The sequence below is a fragment of the Mytilus edulis genome, chromosome 6 (genome assembly GCF_963676685.1).
Source record: "Mytilus edulis chromosome 6, xbMytEdul2.2, whole genome shotgun sequence".
NCBI lineage: Eukaryota > Metazoa > Mollusca > Bivalvia > Mytilida > Mytilidae > Mytilus > Mytilus edulis.
The window spans coordinates 75,429,170-75,449,603 of NC_092349.1; the positions used below are offsets into that span (position 1 = coordinate 75,429,170).

General features: G+C 32.7%; 1 protein-coding gene across 3 annotated transcripts; it reads left to right on the forward strand.

Annotated features, from left to right (window-relative positions):
• Positions 1–657: 657 nt before the first annotated feature.
• On the forward strand, positions 658–19,277 carry LOC139528445 (uncharacterized). Of its 3 annotated transcripts, none has more exons than XM_071324419.1 (5): positions 658–1,237; positions 2,167–2,325; positions 10,284–10,425; positions 11,955–12,191; positions 13,498–14,779. In XM_071324419.1, the coding sequence occupies exons 1-5, from the start codon at positions 699–701 to the stop codon at positions 13,681–13,683; spliced, it is 1,263 nt and encodes a 420-aa protein (XP_071180520.1). In that variant the 5' UTR covers positions 658–698; the 3' UTR covers positions 13,684–14,779. The 3 variants fall into 3 exon arrangements, with proteins under 3 accessions (XP_071180520.1, XP_071180521.1, XP_071180522.1); XM_071324420.1 differs by having other exon boundaries at positions 677–847; XM_071324421.1 differs by lacking the exons at positions 10,284–10,425; positions 11,955–12,191; positions 13,498–14,779 and adding an exon at positions 19,172–19,277 and having other exon boundaries at positions 677–1,237.
• Positions 19,278–20,434: the final 1,157 nt, after the last annotated feature.

Below are 20,434 nucleotides of genomic sequence, written 5' to 3' on the forward strand. Positions count from 1 at the left end.
TTCGTGGAAAAAATTTGATTGATTATATAGGGAATCACTGAAGCATGACTGGAGCCCCCCCCCCTTTTATGAAAAGTTCTGGATCCGCCACTGGTATGCATATGAAGATCAATACTAGAGATTAGTGAGAAACAAAACATAGAAAACAATGTGCACTTAAGTCATGTAAACAGTGCATATGTATACGATATCAGTTTGTGTTATAGTGCGTAACAAGATTTTGTGAGGGAATTCATTGTTTGCTATTATACCATGGTTCAGTTAAAGGCATTTTATGATAAGTCCAGAGACATGTATACTAAACTTATTTATATGTCTCTGGATAAGACCAATAAAGTAATTAGAATGAACATTCTGGCATTATTTTAAAAAATGATTTAGCTATGAATGAATGTAACATTTGTCAAAAACATACCCTTTTAAAAAGAAAATGTCTGTATAAAGTCAATAGTTTTGTTGACTTTTGAAGCCCAAACTTTGAATAGCTATATTTACTCTAATGAGTGATCTAAAAACTATATTCAGACAGACATATAGGTTAATGAAACTCTAGCAAAAAGTTGAATCAATTATTTTTTTGTTATGGTACGAAATTGCAGGTACGAAATGGTTATAGTACGAAATGACTACAATTCACACAAATCCAACACTGTTTCTCTCCCCTTACATACACAACTCGGCCGATTCCGTACCTCCAGATGGATCTACCATGTGTACAGGATAGAGAATCTCCGTCAATTTCGGAGGCAAACAGTCTCGATGACATATGCTTTCCGACTGATGAGCACGAAGATGATAATATTTCTTCGCCATCTAGTTCATTCTCCAGGCAAAACAAGAGACGCAGGTTAAGTCCCAGGTTAAACTATAACAATTACGTTTCAAACTCAAAGTATCATATTCCACAATTCGTGTCTTCTTGGAAGTTATACCACGCTGAAAGATTACACATTTTTTATTCCAAGTGTTACACCGAAACTCCAAATGATTTACTTAATTTATTGGACAAGACAATTGAACCCTTTTCACATCAACAAAAGTATTATATTGAAAGAATTAAATCATTTCTAAAATTTGAATCTTGTGAGCCTGGAGTATCCCGGAGCCGATCGAGTGTTTTTTTAAGGGACATATACATCAGATTGGAACCTGTATTTGGTGAAATTATCAAGGAGCTTCGTTCTATCTTTGAAGGAGGATACAAGGCTAAAAATTCAAATCCTGATTATTATCACATGTGAGTTCACAATGGTTTCAATAGTTTTGACTTTTAAAAGAAGGTGGCTACTTGTTTTTTTTTTTTTAGTGGGGAGTATAGGCCCCCAGCCTCTAAACTCATCAATTCATGATTCAAGATAAATGATGGGACACGATTGTATTTCATAAACCACTAATATATATATATTTTTGTTTTCAATTAAAAAATCAAACGATGAATGCATATTTTTTTGTGTACCCATCTGTCCCTACTAGAAAACAAAAAATACATGTGTCCCTGCCCGTCCCTACTAAAAAATTGCACAGTTTCTTTTTTATTTTTATAATGTGGAAGTACAAAATATACATCAGCGGGGTTAAACGGCCACAAAAGAGACAGACAGATGAGGTTTCCGTGAATATGACTTTATGAGAAAACTAAACGGTCTAATTATTCTGCCGAATGGGAACGTGAAAGACCCTGGCTAGGCGATAGGGATGACGTAATGGTGTGTTCTGCATGCAAAGTTCACAGTGACACAAAAACTAATTCATTTGTAACTTGGTGTAAAATCTACAAATTAGATTGTGCTATTAAGCATGAGAGATCGAACAATCATGAAAAATCAGAAAAGACCAAGACTGAATTCAAGTCTACTTTATTTTCAAAAACTTGTAGAATAGCAAGAACAATCTTTGTGCCATGAACAAGTTCTAAAATGTTGTTAGCACAGTTTTAATTAAATGCATGTAGTTAACATATAAAACCTTTATTTCACTTGATTATTACTCCAAACTGTGTAGTAGTTGTAGTTCATGTAGTTGTACAATGTAGCTGAAATATTGCCCAAGTTGGTTTTAAACAACATTCAATCAACCAAAAAGTAGAGAATATACATGTAGTATATATAAATCTATACTCTCAGGGTGTAAGGTACATGTATTATAATTTCTTTTTTATCTTTTTAGAGATGTCTTGGCAAGTTATAGGGTATTTGAATTTATTGAAGAACTTTCAATCCTGCTAAAATTGTTTCAAGACAAATACAATCAATTGCAAGAGGTTGCTGAAACCTATTACATTCCTCTATGTCAAAGTTTTGCCCAGATGTGTCATTTAAAAGTGCAGTAAGTATAAGTAGTATTAACATTTCATTTTTTTGCCATCACTTTGCGTCCGTCGTCTGTCCGTGTAGTCTTCCGTCCATCCCTCAAAATTTTACACATTTTAATTGTCTCCTCTGAAACCACTGGGCAATGGTATTTGGTATGATGTTGCATTATCATCAGTACATCTCAGTTTCATGCTTGTACTGAAGCCCTACCTCCTCAGTCAAAGTCTAGTGTCAGAAATTAATACACAGTTTCTACCTGTTCTATGTTAAATTTTCTGATTAGGTCAGTTCAAAAGAAACTCCTTATGATTGGTCAGTGCTTTTTTTTATCATGTTGCATTATCATCAGTACATCTCAGTTTCATGCTTGTACTGATGCCCCACCCCCTCAGTCAAAGTCTAGTGTCAGAAATTAATACACAGTTTCTACATGTTCTATGTTAAGTTTTCTGATTAGGTCAGTTCAATAGAAACTCCTTATGATTGATTAGTGCTATTTTTTATCATGTTGCATTATCATCAGTACATCTCAGTTTCATGCAGGTTGTGAGGCCCTACCCCCTCAGTCATGGTCCACTGACTTTGAAATTGCCACAAAGTGTATGTTAAGTTTTGTGATTAGGTCAGTTCAAAAGGAACTACTTATGATAGCTATAGGTTAGTGATATTTGGTATGATATTGCATTAGCGTGTGTACATTTCATTTTCATGCAGGTTGTGAGGTCCTGCTGAAAAAAACCCTCAAATTAAATATTCCCATTAATAGTGCAGTCAATATCAATCAAGGATTTGAAAATTGTATCAAAGGGGTTTTGTAATTTTTTCACTCTTAAATATACACAGTCTAAAATAAACTTTGCTGCAAAGCAGGCGAGACAGATGTCTGTGATAACAGTTTATTCAATTATTGCTATCACATTGTGTATTATTGGGATTTTTCATCTGATTCTGATGCCGTTTTTTTTTTTTTTTTTAATTTATTTCCTTATTGCAAGACTTTTCGGTAGTATACCAACTTCATGTGAGTCTTACTATTTCAGAGATATAAGGGATCAGTTTTCAATTTTTGTATAATTGTATAATACTGGAATTTGGAATCAAGGTATACAATGGTATATAAACATTGGGTTTTAGTGTAGCAGATACTGGTAACTCTTATTTTACTGGTGACATCCCATTAGTCCGACAACCATTATTCCGACATCCCATTACTCCGACAGCCCATTACTCTGACAGCCCAATACTCCGACAGCCCATTATTCCGACAGCCCATTATTCCGACAGCCCAATACTCCGACAGCCCAATACTCCGACAACTCATTATTCCGACAATGCATCGGTAATAGTTGTGTCGATTAATTATACTTTAAAAGAGCAACTCCGTCCTCGATAATATTGGTGGTTGTCCGTTTAGATTAGTTTAATTTTTCTCTTACAGGATATTTGTATCAGTGCCTTTGGTTAATACACATGCCTATTGTAAATCTTTACCCTCGTTACCCTTCAGTTTAATTCCTCAAAAGTTTTACTCGTGTCCGTCCGTTTGTCCGTCCAAAGGTTGGCTTCAGTCCTCCAACTTTAGTTTGTCTTCACCAAATGTTATGAAACTATACACAATGCTAATTATCACACAACACATATCAAGTTTAATTTGTTTTCGGCCTCTGTGTTCGTTCTAGAGTTATGCCCCTTATCAAATAAAAAAAATGCTACATTTTTCGTTTTCGTTCTCTAACTGAAGTAAATTTATCTCAACTAAATTCTATGAAATATAAAAGCATTACTTATTAGCACAAAACTCTGACCAAGTACACATTGGGTAGTGTCAATTGTATCGTTCTTCAGTTATGCCCCTTTATAACTGTATGAGGTAGGCAATCAGGGGCATCACATGTGCCCCCATGGACACATTCTCTGTTTCTTGTTTGAAGAGTCCGGGAATTTCAATTTTATTAAATTTTCGGCACGGGTTTCCATTGTCCTTATCAGCTGTTCTAATCCACGGTTTGTTTTTATTTCTGTTGATTGACACGATTTTTGTTATCATATCTTCGATTTCCTCACTTTTGAATCAACGGACTGGAGTTCCGCCACCATTTACCAAACACATATCAGCATGATCTGAGTTGCCATCTTTGGTCGCAGCACTTTCAACCGTAAAAATAAGCAACGCTGGCTCCTCCAACGACACATACCTTGTGTTTGATGAATTGTTCGGGTACCATGTACCCGCGAAATATAGAGACAGTACACGTGCAATTATCATAACGGTCAATCACACATACGACATGACACTTGATTTACATGTATTATGAAGTGGAACTGATTTTGTATCACGAACCAATTAAACAATTCAATTTTATCATAAACATGATGAAGCAGTTGGAACAGGGGCAGGGCGGTTTGAAAATGTTTGAGAATTAAAACTTTTTTCAATGCTTGGGGTGCAATTATAAAAACAAACGTAAATGAATAAAATGGCAGCCGATATTCTAAAAAGTTGCTGACGCACAACAACATACACGCATACAATCACATGTACAACAGGGATAGCAAGAAGTCCCGTGTAGAAGAGGGTCATGACTAAGTGAGATAGTAAGATATATCAGACAAAGATGTGGTTTGAAAAAAACAGTACAAACACAAGTAAAATATAAAAGATTTTGATGTGTTCTCGATAGCTTTTATTAGGTCCTTCACCATCTTTGCGAAAGTTTCAAACAATATTCATGACTATGTTGTAGTTTGTAATTCGGAATCCTCTGGAAGTTTCAGGGTTGTATTTCTATTAGAAAATCAAGAGCCCCTTTAATTTTCCTGAAATAGATTGTATGCAGTGATCCTCCGATTATGCAAATTAGATGGCAACGACCAATTGATGGAAATCTTAGAAATGTTCTTGGGCATAGAACATGTGACTTCTTAAAAAAAGCAATCAATGGTACGATGCATTGCATCTTCACCAAGATCATCCAATCAGCTTCAATCATTAAAATCGTGGGAAATTCGTCCTCCTCGTGGCATTTCCTCCAAGTTATCCCAACTGAAGGATGGCATATGTAACTCGCGGAAGAAGAGGAGGACACATTTTGATTTACAATGGTTTTAAGTACCAAAAAAACAAAACCAGACTCGATAAAGTACATTGGAGATGCTGGCGTCCTGCATGCAGAGCCCCACTTAGAACAAATTTGATCATTTTTGATGAGGAGGAACCAAATATAGATGTACTTCATGTGAGTGTTATCCATTTTAACTTAACAAATCAACCAATATATCTATACTTCCAAACTTTTGGTGTAAAATCTGAACTCCTTAGTCCGATTATCTAAAATATCGATTGACAAACTCATATAAAGTGCCCAGAAATATTATAATCGCCAGAGTTCGCATACCCTTTATGTACATGTATCAATCATTGAATTCGACGTTTTAACCGTCGATAAAACATGCGCATACCAATAACAAGTTGGTTCCTTCCACTTCATTTGAAGTCCTTTTAAAAAAAAATACTCGAGTTTAAGGTGGTATTGGAGAATTAACTTAAAATGATATAACTTTTTCATATTTTGCCAAAACGTAGTATAGATTGTGATATGTTCAAAAATAGAATAAAACTGATAGGTCACTGAGTATTTACTAAGGCTACAGGTCGTGGCACAATGACAAATTTTATATGGATTATACAGGGAAAAAAATCATTATGTGATAAGAACATGTAGAAGCTAAACTGAAATATATACTTGTAAAATAAAATACGAAAAGATAGCTTTTACAAAATGCTGTCAGAATATCAAAAGAAAAGATAGTGTTACCATATTTTTTCCGATTAAAATGGTTAAAATAAGAACTGGTAAAATTTCATCTTGAATCTTTCAGAAAACTCTTTTTTTTAAGTTACCTCCCCTTAAAGTGTCAATCTAAAAGTATTAAAAGTCAATCAAAAATAATCTATGCACGTAAATATATTAATGTTTATAAGTTTAAATCTTATTTTGTCATTCTTTTGAATGAAAACTTACATTATTTATCGACATTTCTCCTCAAATTTTGATCATTTAATTGAAAATCTGCACCTTAGATTCTTTGTTATTTACAATAATTGGCGAAAGACAACCATACCACCTTAACCATTTAAAACTAAATATATCAAAACGCTTTTTAAATCTTATTATAGTTAGGAATCAGATTGTTAGCCAATATATAATCAAATTTGAAGTTTATCCTCGATATTGATATACTCTGTAAATATCGTCAATATCATTTCCAAAAATAGTAACATCGAGTCAATATCGTTTTCAAACTTACAATATGATCTACATATGTAATATACAAATGTAGGAGTGTTCACTCAGTAAATACGTTATATGGACCTGTAAGATTATAATGAACCTCGGACTTTGTCCTAGGTCCATATAATCTGAACAGGTCCATATATAATAAAGTACTGACCTGACCTCGTTTGAAGTCCATAATTAGTAAATATATCGAAGGATAGATACCTGTTTGACCGAATAGTAATATGAATTAGGAAAACGAAATAAATCCACTTAAATAAACTTTTGATCTTTTTATTTATCTTACTAAATGATGCTAGGAAACATAATTTAATATTAAAAAAATCTTTCCCAGGTTGGTCAACATGATCATCCAGAGGACCAAGATTTAATTCTGAGTTCCAATATAAGACGACAAATGACGGCTGCGGTGGCGGATAACCCTTCCCTTACAGTTCGAGAGGCATATGACGATATAGCCCATCAGATCCCTCCAGCAGAAAGGGACAATATCCCTACGTATGACAGTGTAAGATCTTCTCTTGACCGAACAAGAAGAAGATACATGCCTGAGATACCAGCATCAATAAATGACGTCGACATTCGTGGACGCTGGCGCGTTACGCTAGATGGGAACCGTTTTCTCAGTAAATTGGATAATGGATGGGGCATTGCTGTTTTTTGCACGACACAAGCACTCCGTTGTTTGGGTCAATGCAACGACATCTATATTGATGCAACATTTAAATCTACACCAGCTCCTTACAAGCAATTTCTAACCATCCATGGATTTTATAGGGACAGAGTTATACCTCTTGTATTTGCCTTGATGACTGACAGAAATGTGGCTAATTATCGCCAAATTTTGGGACATCTGAAGAGGCGAAACTCCCGCCTAACAAATAACCAACTTACCCCTACCAATATAATATCTGATTTCGAAACCGCTATAATGACTGCTGCTCATACAGACTTTCCAAATTCTCGTATCATGGGCTGCTTTTTTCATTTTTGTAAAAGTGTCTGGAGGCGTGTACAAAAAGAGGGACTAAGACGCTCTTACAACAGAAGTGCAAGACTAAAAAGGTGCATTCGCAAGCTGATGGCCATAGCGTACCTTCCTGTAGCAGTTGTGCGACAGAATTTTCATTTGTTTGTGCAAGATGTAGAAACCAGAAAACTATGCAGGAGATATCATGGTTTGAGAGATCTCCTGCTCTATTTTGAGCGCAATTATCTCAATGGTCAGTTCCAACCGGCAACATGGAATGTGTTCAACAGGGATATGGACAATCGAACCAATAATCACGTTGAGGGTAAGTGGAAAATAAAATTACGTTGACAAAGTAACAGACAATTAACTCTGTAATTTTAAACACATAATAACATCCTTATATCAAACCCAACTTTTGTTTCGGTGCGAAGGGTAAACTGTTTTTTACCAGTCCGTCTATCCGTCAGAACATCATTATCAGTTTTTATCTTGTCATCGTAGCCCCTTTAAAACAACTTTAAAGATTTATTTACGATTGAAGATAAGGAATTTGATTTCTCCACTTCTATCACACGTGATTTGAGGTAAATGTGCATTATTATCTGTATTTCATAATTTTTGACAATATAGGCACACCTCCAGAAAAGCACACCTTATAAGTCGTGTCTAAATTTACAATTGTTTTAATTTTTAACAAGAATTGTTTTTTAAAAGCATGGGTATATAACGCACACTGTTAAAGTACATCCATTTTATATCAATCAAAATCTAAAAATACCACATTGCCAATACCAATTTAGCAACCACATGCACATATATAACCTTAAATTAGTGTAGAGCGAAGCAGTCCATAGCTTTTTAGAAAGCTAAAACTTAATTAAATTCTAATAACGTCCGGATCCACTACCGGAAGCTATCTCAGCCAATCAAATAAACGTATTTCCTAATATGCAAATCATAAAATAATCATTGACCAATAAGTTTGCGATTAAGAAACGTGTGGAGCACATTTTTAAACGGTCGTGTTTTGTTACTAGATAGTGCAATCATATTACGCGCGGATTCACTGAGCAGAAGAAAATCGTGTGCTGTATGGTTATTGCCCATTTTCATTTAATAATCTATACTTGTTGTGTAACATGTACGTTGTAATATGAAAACTACATTTATCTTACGATCGGAGTACCCTATTTTTGCCGGATACTTGGTGCCATGGTTTCAGGTTTATTAACACAACGTCGTTTCAGGTTTTAACCACAGGTGGAATACAACCGTTGGGAGGAAACACCCCAATACTAGTATTTGGTATTTCATAAAAAAAGTGAAAAAAGAAGAACGCAGATCGGTTCTTGGTATACAGGCAAGTAATCGCGGTGACAATCCGCCTACCCGGAGGCTTAAATGTAGACGTTTACAGGCTAGAATTGATCGATCGCAGGCCACATACAGAGCTGGCAACAGAAACATTGACCAGTACTGGAATGCAATGATTTACACTGTTGCGCAATTTCAGTAAAATCGAAAATCATTACTTGAACTTTGTTTTGTTTTGTAATTTTATTGGGAAAAAGTAAACTCTAGAATATGTATGCCCCACCCCACCTCAGAAACATATGATTGACCAACGCCTTGATATTCCTGTTTTATGCTGCAGAAAACGAAGATGTAGGATATTATAGCGTGTTATTTCGAGCTATAGGGACATTTCGGACCATACAAAACTTGAACTCTTAATGTATCACAATGAGGTTCTTTTTCATTTTATATAATTGGTTAAAATCAATCGCGACAGAAAAAGATTCAAATTGAAGGTCAATACCTATAATATGTTGGTTTTACTAATTTTATTGTCATTTGTTTGTTCTTGTGAAATATAAAAATGAGGAGATGTTGTAATTGCTTGCCATTGAGGCAACTATCCACCAAAGTTTAACTGAAGTTGATGTAGGATATATAGGAAACCATACTGCCTTAATCAATGAGAAAAATCCATACCTTATAGTCCGTTAAAAATGCCGGGGTTAAACATGTCTAAAGGAGCCAACCCTCCCAAACCTGGACTGGCATATGCAGTTGTGATATAGTACAAATATAAGAACAAACTATAAAAAACACTCTATAACTAATTCCAATTCTTCACATTTAAATAAGAAGAGGTGGTATGATTGCCAATTGTCTGTATTTAAGTTAGCAAGGAACCTTTGCATCATGTTTCCGTATATATACGGAGTTTGAAGTTAATCCATAAGAAAATAATTCTGTACATTAATAATGGTAAAAACATACACGGAAGATTTCTGTATTCATACGTTATGGAATAGACCCTTAGACGGACGTTTTTACACTGAAACCGCCTAATATTTTTTTCTAAAGTGTCGCACAAATGGGTTGTCGGATTAATGGGCTGTCGGATTAATGGGCTGTCGGACTATTGGGTTGTCGGACTAATAGGTTGTCGGAGCAATGGGCTGTCGGATGCCATGTATTGACAGGGTATCTTCTGTTTTGTCATACAATTTGAATATTACCGTAATTAATGATAATGCAGATCTATATATTTTTTATTGAATTATTGCATTGACTACTGTCTTCTTACAAAATTTTTGATTCTATCATCAACTGTCTGAACTGTTGTGAAGTAAATTTCCCTGAATGACCAGCACTTTCATCACAAATTAATACCATATTCATCTTTTCAAGATATGGCAGACCCACAGAATGGATAAATTTAGCAGATCAAAAAATTGTATCATCAGTACCAGACCTCTGTTTCTTCCAAAAAGGAAAGCAGTTGGATGAACTTGTACTCTCAAAATCTCAAATTTTAGTGTCAGTTGTAGAGGTAAGTTGCTTTAGAACAAAAAATGTAAACTGCTATTCCCTTTTACAGTATGTGACACAAATTGAAAAAAATGTTCCTTATTGCATACAAATAATAAATGTGGTCAGTATTCTGTTTTTCAATATTTATAGCTTTACCTGCAAAAGGAATCACAAACCTTCCCTGTTTATTAGCTCACCTGGCTAAAAGCCAGGGTGAGCTTTTGTCATCACTTTGCGTCCGTCATCCGTCTGTAAACTTTTTCAAAAATCTTTTCCTCTGAACCCACTGGGCCAATCTGAACCAAAGTTGGTCTGAATCATCCATAAGGTGTCTACTTTCAAAATTGTATCCGCTGACCCCTGCTCTCCAAAAATGGCAGCCATTACTATAAATAGAACATAGGGGTAAAATGCATAGAAATTTCTATAAATGGCAAAAAAGCTTAATTTTTCAGTAATATGGGTTCAAATTTGATCTGTATCCTCATCATTTAGAGTTGTTTAACATATGATACAGGTTTTTCCGAAAAATTTATACTTTTGCCAATTTTGCTAAATATGCAAATTAGGCTTATTTGACAAAAATTCAATGACAGATCTTCTCCTCTGAAACCATTTGGCCAATTGGAACCAAACTTGATGTGGATGGTCCTTGGGTGGTCCCTTTCAAGATGGACAATTTGTGATTTCACGGTGCTTTGCAAACTGAATAATTTGCAATGTGTATTAATATGTTTGTAAGATTGGCTTTATACATGTTATACATGTAAATGTGATTTAGCTTATAAATCCACGTTCACATCCCAAAAATGAGTTCCATTGATTTTTGTGTTAATTTTTCAGTTGCCTACAATGCTCTGGTGGTACATGTATAATAATGAATGTACTAGACACCATTGACATTTTTTTTAATAACTTTGCAAGGGCTTTTTCTTGTTCAATGATTTTGTGTTTTTAATAAAAAAAAAAAAAAAAAAGAAAGAGTTCATTCAGTAATGGACTACACTACATTTATCTGACATTTTGTCTGAACTTTTAACTAGATATTCATTGCAAAATATTTTTATGGCCCAGAGACCAAATGTTGGTGGGCGGGAATCATAATCATTAACCCTGTCTTTTCTTCTGTTATTGTATCCCTGCATCTGTCCACACTGTAAGCACTAGCAAATTTAGTTCTCATAAGAGTTGGATAAAATTTGTACATAGCCTTCTGTTCTATGATAACTCAAGCCAGTTTGAAGATGAGTTCTGTTCGTGATATTTTGTAAGAGTTGTGCCCTTAAAGACTTTGTAAATTGGCAATATAGCCTTGTCAGCATTCATTTTGGATTTGAATGCAATTTATACATATGCTTTAGCTCAATAATATCTCAAAAAAGTATGAAGAAGAGTCGTGATAGTAAATTTATGTAGCATTTATGTTCCTTAAACAACTTTTGAAAGTTGGAAAATAAATATTTGCAATGGGGGGGGGGGGGGGGGGGGTGTGGGGGGGGGGGGGTGTGACATTGGAGCACTGTTTTTTTATGATATAATTTTTAATAGGTGAAAAAGGATTCAAGGCAAAAGTGCGAGGAACCACCAATTAAAATCGGAAAATGCTCAGATGAAAAAGATGAAGGTTCCTGCAGACCAGAAATATTGAAGGATTTAACTGAGTCTGTGCTAGGACAGCATGCAGGAGAACTTTTGTTAGAAATTCGAAGAAAAGATCATGTAACAAAGGTAGAAAATGGAGTTAAAAAGTTTATGAAACCGGGAATGGTTGTTGATGGGACTAAGGTAATTTATTGCAGAATTAGAACATTAATAAACAAGTAATATACATGTAAATTAATATCCATGCCATCTATTGATGTATTAATGATATTATTGAGCATGCATGTATATTTATTAGTCCCCTACTGGCAAAGGCTCTGTGTCCATCTGTCCGTCCGTCAGATTTTAGGTTTTACAGATGTTTCCCAAACCCTTTAGGACAGCAGTTTCATATTTGTTATGTAAATAATTCAAGGGCTGTTACAAATGAAGGTCACATTTTGTTCAGGTCTAATAATTTTTCACAGTGTTATGGCTGACGGTCCGTCTGGCAGATCCTGAGTTTTCCAGATTTTTTTAAACCCTTTGAGATGTCAGCTTCATATTTGATATGTAAATACATCATGGGCTGTTACAGTTCAAGTTTGGATTTTGCTCTTGTCCGATAATTTTTCACAGAGATATGACCCTTGAACTAAAGAAAATTCATAAAATTTTAATGTTTTCCAGACTTTTTTCCCCAACCCTTTAAGAGATGAGCTTCATATTTGGTTTGTTATAGTTCAAGTTCACATTTTGTTCCAGTCTGATATTTTTTCACAGAGTTATGGCTGTCTGTCTGTCTGATTTAAAGTTTTGCAGACTTTTTTCCCAAACCCTTTTAAATATCGGCTTCATATTTGGTGTGTAAATACATCATGGACTGTTACAGTTCAAGTTCCCATTTTGTTCCAGTCTGATAAGTCAAGGCCCTTGAACTTCTTTCTGTCTGATAAAATGATTTTTTTTGCAGCGACACATAGGGATCACTCTCCGTCATCTTGCGTCTGCGTCATACTACTGTAGATTCATTTTTATTTGTGGTATACCAATTTCTGGTTATGTTGTGCAATTCTAGTATAGTGTTGATTTGCGAAAATATGTGCAATGTGGGGGACATTGGAACTCTGTTCTTTTATAAAATTTAATTTGACAGCATTCTAATTCCACAAACATGACAAATTGAAATATAATATACATATGATGTCAAGTTTAACTTGTCATACGGCCACAGAAATACAGTATATCATACAAATCTCTAAGCATGTGACAACCATACAATATATTTCTCCCCCCGGATTTCTGAAACATCTGAGATACAAGGTTAATACAAAGTAATTATATATTCCTGTGGTTGTTTTCAAGAATTTTTTAGTCAGCGTAGGAATACAGCCTTACAGGATCTCTTAAACCTCTACCTATTTTACCATAACTAGCTACTTTTGTTTTCTGAAACAGGTTTGTGAGGAGACATCAGGTTCTGAGAAACATTATTATTTTTATTTTTCAGGTTTATTTCACAATTCTTAAAATGTCTGATAACCATATAGAAGAACTTGAAAAGAAGAAGAAATATGATGACAGTATGGATGAGGCAATTATTTATTATGCAAAACCGTTGGACCTTATTTTTAAAGAAGATCGGGACATTTTGATAGACAGCTTTATGATGTTAAATAACATTGAGTTCAGTTAATGCCATAATCCGCAAATTTACAAGCTTCTTCCACCAGTAAAACTGGTCGCCATGATATAACTGAATCAAAGCTTTACAGGCTGTAAAAGCAATTGCTGCCATGTTAATGTTTTGGGGACTTTTTTTTATCATTGACAATGTTACATGCACATTTGGAGATCAGTTTTATATTTATTATACAATATAAATTGAATTAATATATTAAGTACAGATTTTAGAATTATCTAATAATTTGTAAATTTTATTAAATTAAAGCAACTGAAAGCATTTCATTAATGAAGTATTTGATCAAAATTTGTAAGATTTGATTGACACCAAAGTCTTAAGACATTATTGTTGGCCTTCCTATCATAAGTCGCACAAAGATTTAAAGAAGGTGTGCTATAGTTATATATACATATTTAATAATCTGTGTTTCAATGTACCACAATATCAATATGTGCGCTATGTCGTATAATCCTGTAAACAGAAAAGCAATAGCACTCTACTATATTTATATAGATATGCAAATTAATTACATCGCCATTTCCACACACCTGTATACAAAATGTAAACATATCAGTTTGATCTATTTATTTTATACCTGTTTTTATATACAGATAATTATCCTTTTTTAGTTGTAGCCTCAAAAGTTTCCATTCATGTATTAATTATGTCTTCATTTTTTTTAATTATTTGCATCAAGATCTCCGTGTCCTGCTAAATATCTGTATAATTAAAGTCAAGCCCCGTAAACAAAATAGTTGTAATATCTGTACTGTTATCATAAGCATGCGAAAGTATTTGATAATAATCTCCCGTTGTTTTTGCTACTCGTTTATTAATGTTTTTATTTCTGAAAAGTGTTTTAAAAATATAAAATTAACGAAAAATAAATTCAATACTCACCAATTTAGAAAGATATATATTACATCCATCACATTTATATACTTCTATAAATAAATTTGGTGTATTTACTGTCTTCTGATTGGTTAAAATTATTAGTTTTATTTTCAATGTTGTCAATTTTGATGGCGACACGCCCACTCTGACGTTGTGTATTCATACGCCAACATGTGTGTATGTTGTTATTGTGAATATAAATAATATAAAAAGTTCTTTGAGCCTTATTTTTTATAGAAATTTATTTATAATGAATGGCAATAATTTATTTTGATTTTATTGAACCATAAAACTAATTTTTGACTCTTCACATTTTACATAATCCGCTTCGCGGATTATTCAATGTGAAGAGTCAAAAATTAGTTTTATGGTTCAATAAATTCAAAATAGATAATAGCCATTCATTAAATGTACGGTATATTAGTCTATTTAAAGTTAATCCTCGTGCGAATTAATCGTTTTACATGTGAAGGTCAATATATTTTACCAGCTAACAATTCTAAATATAGAAATAGGTGGAAACCTATTAAAGTCGGTCAATATGAAATTATAACTATGTGTGTAAATGTAATTATACTTAGTCTAGCAACTCATACAGTCAAAGCTAAAACTGTCATTAGAGATGCACATATGATTGTATTTTTATCTCTAAATTCTGTATATATTTGTATGTATATTCTGCTTTTTATATTTGAAATACATGTATCGAATACTTTTTTAAAAACAAACCAAGATGTCACTTAATCCATTGCATATATGTTCTTTAAATTGTCAGGGGTTAAGAAAATAGGAAAAAAGAATTAGACTAAAAGAATGGATAAAACAACAAAAATGCAACATAATATTTTTACAAGAAACACATTTTTCGAACAATTCAATAGATAAAGAATTTACGGGCGATTTATATCATAGTTTTGGAAGCACACAATCAAGAGGTGTTTCGATTTATATCAACCAAAAAATGAAATATGAAATCATAGATAAATATGTAGATCAAGACGGAAGAATTGTTTTAATCAACACAGAAATAGATAAAAATATATTTACCTTTGTAAACCTTTATGCCCCAAACACATGTAAAGATAGAAATATATTCTTTAAAAAAGCTTTAAGTGTCATTGAAAAATATAGCCTTGGTATAATTATCATAGGCGGTGATATGAATGAAACGCTTAATATAAAAGATAGAAAAAGTAATAGAAAAAATCAACAAAAAATAAAAAATAAGACAAATGGGCTAAAAACTCTGATAAAAAAACTAAAAGTTATAGATATATGGAGAGCAATAAATCCAAATAAAACGCAATATACCTGGAAAAGAAAAAATAATGAAGTAGCTAGTAGAATTGATTATTTTCTAGTTAGTCAAGATGTGAGACCAAGAGTACTGATATACGACCTGCTACTATTCAATATACAGATCACTTAGCGATTTCACTTAAAATTAATCATTGTCAAGGGAACAAAGGAAAGGGATACTTCAAATTAAACAACAGTATTCTTAATGACAAATCATACAAAATAAAAATAAATACTTTGATAGATAAATATGAAAAATTAAGAAATAAAAAAAGTCTAGCAATCGTGTGGGATCTCTTTAAAATAGAAGTAAGAGAGAAAACTATAGAACATTGTAAATTAAAAGCTAAACAGAAAAGAGACGAAATTACAAAACTCGAACAAAAACTTAAACTTTTGAATGAAATTCATGATAACAACCTGGATGGAAAAAATAATAATTTGCCAAATATAATAGATTCAATAAATAAAACAGAAGAAACGCTACAAACTCTATATTCAGATAAAATAAAAGGGGCACAAATAAGATCACGAGTTAAATGGATAGAAGAGGGCGAAAAAAATACAAAATATTTCTTGGGATTAGAAAAATCAAGACAAACAAGGAAAAACATTACTGCTATAAGGGACAGTAAAGGAGAAATAACAGAAGATCAAGGCAAAATATTAGAAACGGAGAGAAATTATTATGTCAATTTATATAAGTCAACTAACCCTGATTTAAGAGAAATTGAAAATTATATTGAAAAAACTAAAATAAATTACAAATTAAGTACACAAGAAGGTAATGAAATTGACGGCAACCTGACAATAGAGGAATGTACACAATCTGTTTTTAAAATGAAACTTAATAAAACACCAGGTATCGATGGTCTCTCAATTGAATTTTATAGAGCTTTCTGGTCCAACTTACAAAACTTTGCTGTAGATGTTTTTAATAATTGCTATAAAAAAAAAGAATTGACAAATTCTCAGAAACTAGGATTAATTACCCTTATATACAAGAAAAACGACCCATTAAATTTAGATAATTATAGACCAATTACCTTACTAAATGTAGATACCAAAATTATAGCATACTCTCTTGCACAAAGACTGAAACCAATATTGCATAAAATCATTCATAGTGATCAAAACGGTTATGTAAAAAACAGATTTATTGGATTTAATATTAGACAAATCCAAGATATTATAGATTATTCGGAAAAATTCAATGTAGATGGTCTGGAGCAATCCTATTTTTAGACTTCACAAAAGCATTTGACTCGCTAGAATGGGAATTTATGTATTGTTCTTTATAGAAATTTGGTTTCCAGGAATCTCTTTTGAGGTGGATAAATACGTTATACACAGATATAAAGGGTTGCATATTAAATAATGGCTGGATTTCAAGACCCTTCAACATTGAGCGCGGAATCCGTCAAGGGTGTCCCGCGAGTTCTATAATTTTTGTAATTGCTGTTGAAATTTTAGCTAGTAGATTAAGACAAAATAAAAGTTTTAAAGGTTTTCAAATTAAACTAGATAATAAAACCCATACCTTAAAATTAAGCCAGCTGGCAGACGACACCACTTTATTTTTAAATTCAAAACAAGAAGTGTCATTAACTCTGAATATTATAGAAATTTTTGGATCACTTTCAGGCCTAAAGCTTAACCGAAATAAAACAGAAGGAATATGGCTCGGCAATTTAAAGTCCTGCAAAGATAAAGTTGAAAACATTAATTTTACACAAAAACCTATAAAAGTTTTGGGAATATACTTTGGACTTAATAAAAATGAGTGTAAAAAAATAAACTTGCAACGACAATACGAAAAATCTGAAAAAAATAATTAAAGATTGGAATAAAAGAAATTTAACTATGTTAGGTATGATAACTCTTGTTAAATCATTAATCTTACCGAACATTACTTACGTTGCATCTGTAACCGAAATTGATAACGAATACCTAGCAAAATTTAAAAAATTGATATACAGTTTTATATGGAATAATAAATCAGAAAAAGTTAAAAGGGATATAATAAGTAAAAATTACCATGATGGCGGGCTTAAAATGATAAACATAGATAAATATCTAGAAGCGATAAATATTAAATGGGGTAAAAAAACTCATCGATAATGAAGATCTATCACCCAATTGGAAAGTCTTACCAAACTTTTATTTTGATAAATTTGGACAAGAATTCCTTATATTTAAAATGAATTTCAACAATATTAATTTGGTCTATAAACTGAAAGAACTAATTCCACAATTTTACTTAAGAATAATCATATCATGGATAAATTCAAAATCTGAAAAAGAATCAGATCATCTATCATATAAACAAATTACACAGCAGCTTATATGGGGCAATACAAATATCAAATTAAACGGTAAATGTCTCATTTTCAAAAACTGGATAAACATTAAAATTCTTTTTTTAAATGACATTATTGATAATGAAGGAAAATTTAATCAAAACATGGTCTTAGATAAACTTTCCTGTCATGCTAACTGGTTTTCAGAATATTCTAAATTAATGAAAGCAATACCAAAACAGTGGTTACAAGAGCTAACTAAAGAAGAATCAATAAAAACAAAAGTTGCCATTGACTCCGAATATAAATTTAAAGATAAAAAAGGGAAAATGGTATCACTTAAAAACATTTCCTCTAAAGACATTTACATCTCCCTCTTAAATAGATATTATGAAAAACCAATAGGATTTCAAAAATGGGACAACATATTTATCTTGGAAAACAACACAAACAAAAGACAACTAATGCTAAATTATATCTTTTATTATTTACAAGATAATAAATTCAAAATGTTAAGATGGAAATTTCTGCACTACATTTTACCAACCAAACAATTACTTTTCTCTTGGAAAATAACTAAAACTCCGCTATGTAATATTTGTGATGTCATCGAAGATTATGAGCACTACTTTTTAACATGCAAATTTCTGAAATCATTTTGGGATCAAATAAAACTATTACTTGATAAACTTAAAATAGGACATCATATCATATCAATTAAATCACTTTTGTACGGATACAAAATAAACGATACAAGTTATTACAGTATTAATGATTTAATAACAATTATTCTTTTTACTGTATACAAAGGATACTATATATCCGAACAAAAAACAAAACAAATTAATATGTTTGAAATTTTCAAAAAAGAATTTCTTCAATATCACGAAATATTGATAAATAAAGGAGGCAAATATGAAAAATTCCATAATCTGGTTGCAGCAAAAATTAAATTAATTTCATAAATTAGAATTTATAATACATCATGTTATCATATTTCTTTTCAGATTGACGTAGCATGGGCATTGATAGACCGATTCAGTTCCTATTTCTGATTTGTATCAACGACTTCAGAACCTTAATTCATTCGGAAAGTATCTCCGTCATTTTTTTCTCGCGCTTAATTCTTGCCTGGCATAATCCTCGACTGAATCCATCAATATTTTGAAGTTGTATTTCCAATTGATGGATTTAGGCTCACGATATTTCGGACCATGGGATTACACATTCCGCAAAAAAGTGTTTTTTACAATGTTATGGTAACCGGTAATAAGGTGGCCAGTCGGATTATATGTGAATTGGGAACTAGCACCAGTGCAATCAGGAGGTTTAGACTTGAAGTCGTCAATATTGAGGTCCTGCAAAACGTGTTTGTAATTCAAAATTTTAGTTGCAATTGGTTTGGTAGAGGTATAAGAAAATGATTGACAGTACATACTGATGATGTTTGAAATAAGGAGGTATTTTCGACTGAATTAATTTATAATGAAGAATATTGTCTAAGTTGACGCCAAAGAGACATTTGTTGGCAAAGGAAAATTTAAAGAAAGATCTTTTGCATCTTTTCAAATGCGAACTGGTTTGATAAGTCTGTGTTTTTTTGCAATTTCCGAAATGATAGCTGCACGTTTGTATTGGTTTGAATGAGGGGTTGTAACAGTGGTTTCCCCAAACATAAATTGAACAGAAAATGAAGTTTTGAAAGTGGCAATGAATAAAGTTTCGTGTGAATGTGATGAATACCTAACGGCTTTTGAATAAATGGCAGCAAGTCATTCATAGATACAATATTGTATTTGTATCATTCGCAAATTAAATAGACCTACAGTGACCATCAGCGTTTACACGGTCGGGTAGATCGTTAAGATTTGTCTTTGTAAATTATTACTTTTACTGTTTAGTCTAATTTTGACGTGGCTCGGTACTCACACGTTCCGTCATTGTTTTATTGTTCTATGGTAATATCTTTTATTCATGTCTTTGGTTTTTTGTTAAAATTTACTGAAGACCGGCAAAATAGCAAAAACTATATATACAGGTTCCAGCCCCGGCGCCGGGGATGAAGTTACGAGTCAAATCTACTCTAACATCGTTAGGTTAAATTTCTAGGCACTTTATATATATATATATAAATCGCATTTTTTGTCGCAGCCGGCAAAATGGCGCAATGTACAGTGGCGGATAGAGAAATTTTGCATTAGAAAGGGCGTACTCTGGTCATGCTTCGGAGATTTCCTATATATATAACCCCCTTTTCCTAAATCCGCTTC

Bases quoted from the DNA above. Each gene is read 5' to 3' on its own strand.
- LOC139528445 (XM_071324419.1), top strand. From the start codon at position 699: ATGGATCTACCATGTGTACAGGATAGAGAATCTCCGTCAATTTCGGAG. The intron at 1,238-2,166 runs GTGAGTTCACAA...TTATCTTTTTAG, and splicing joins AATCCTGATTATTATCACAT to AGATGTCTTGGCAAGTTATA. The intron at 10,426-11,954 runs GTAAGTTGCTTT...AATTTTTAATAG, and splicing joins TTTTAGTGTCAGTTGTAGAG to GTGAAAAAGGATTCAAGGCA.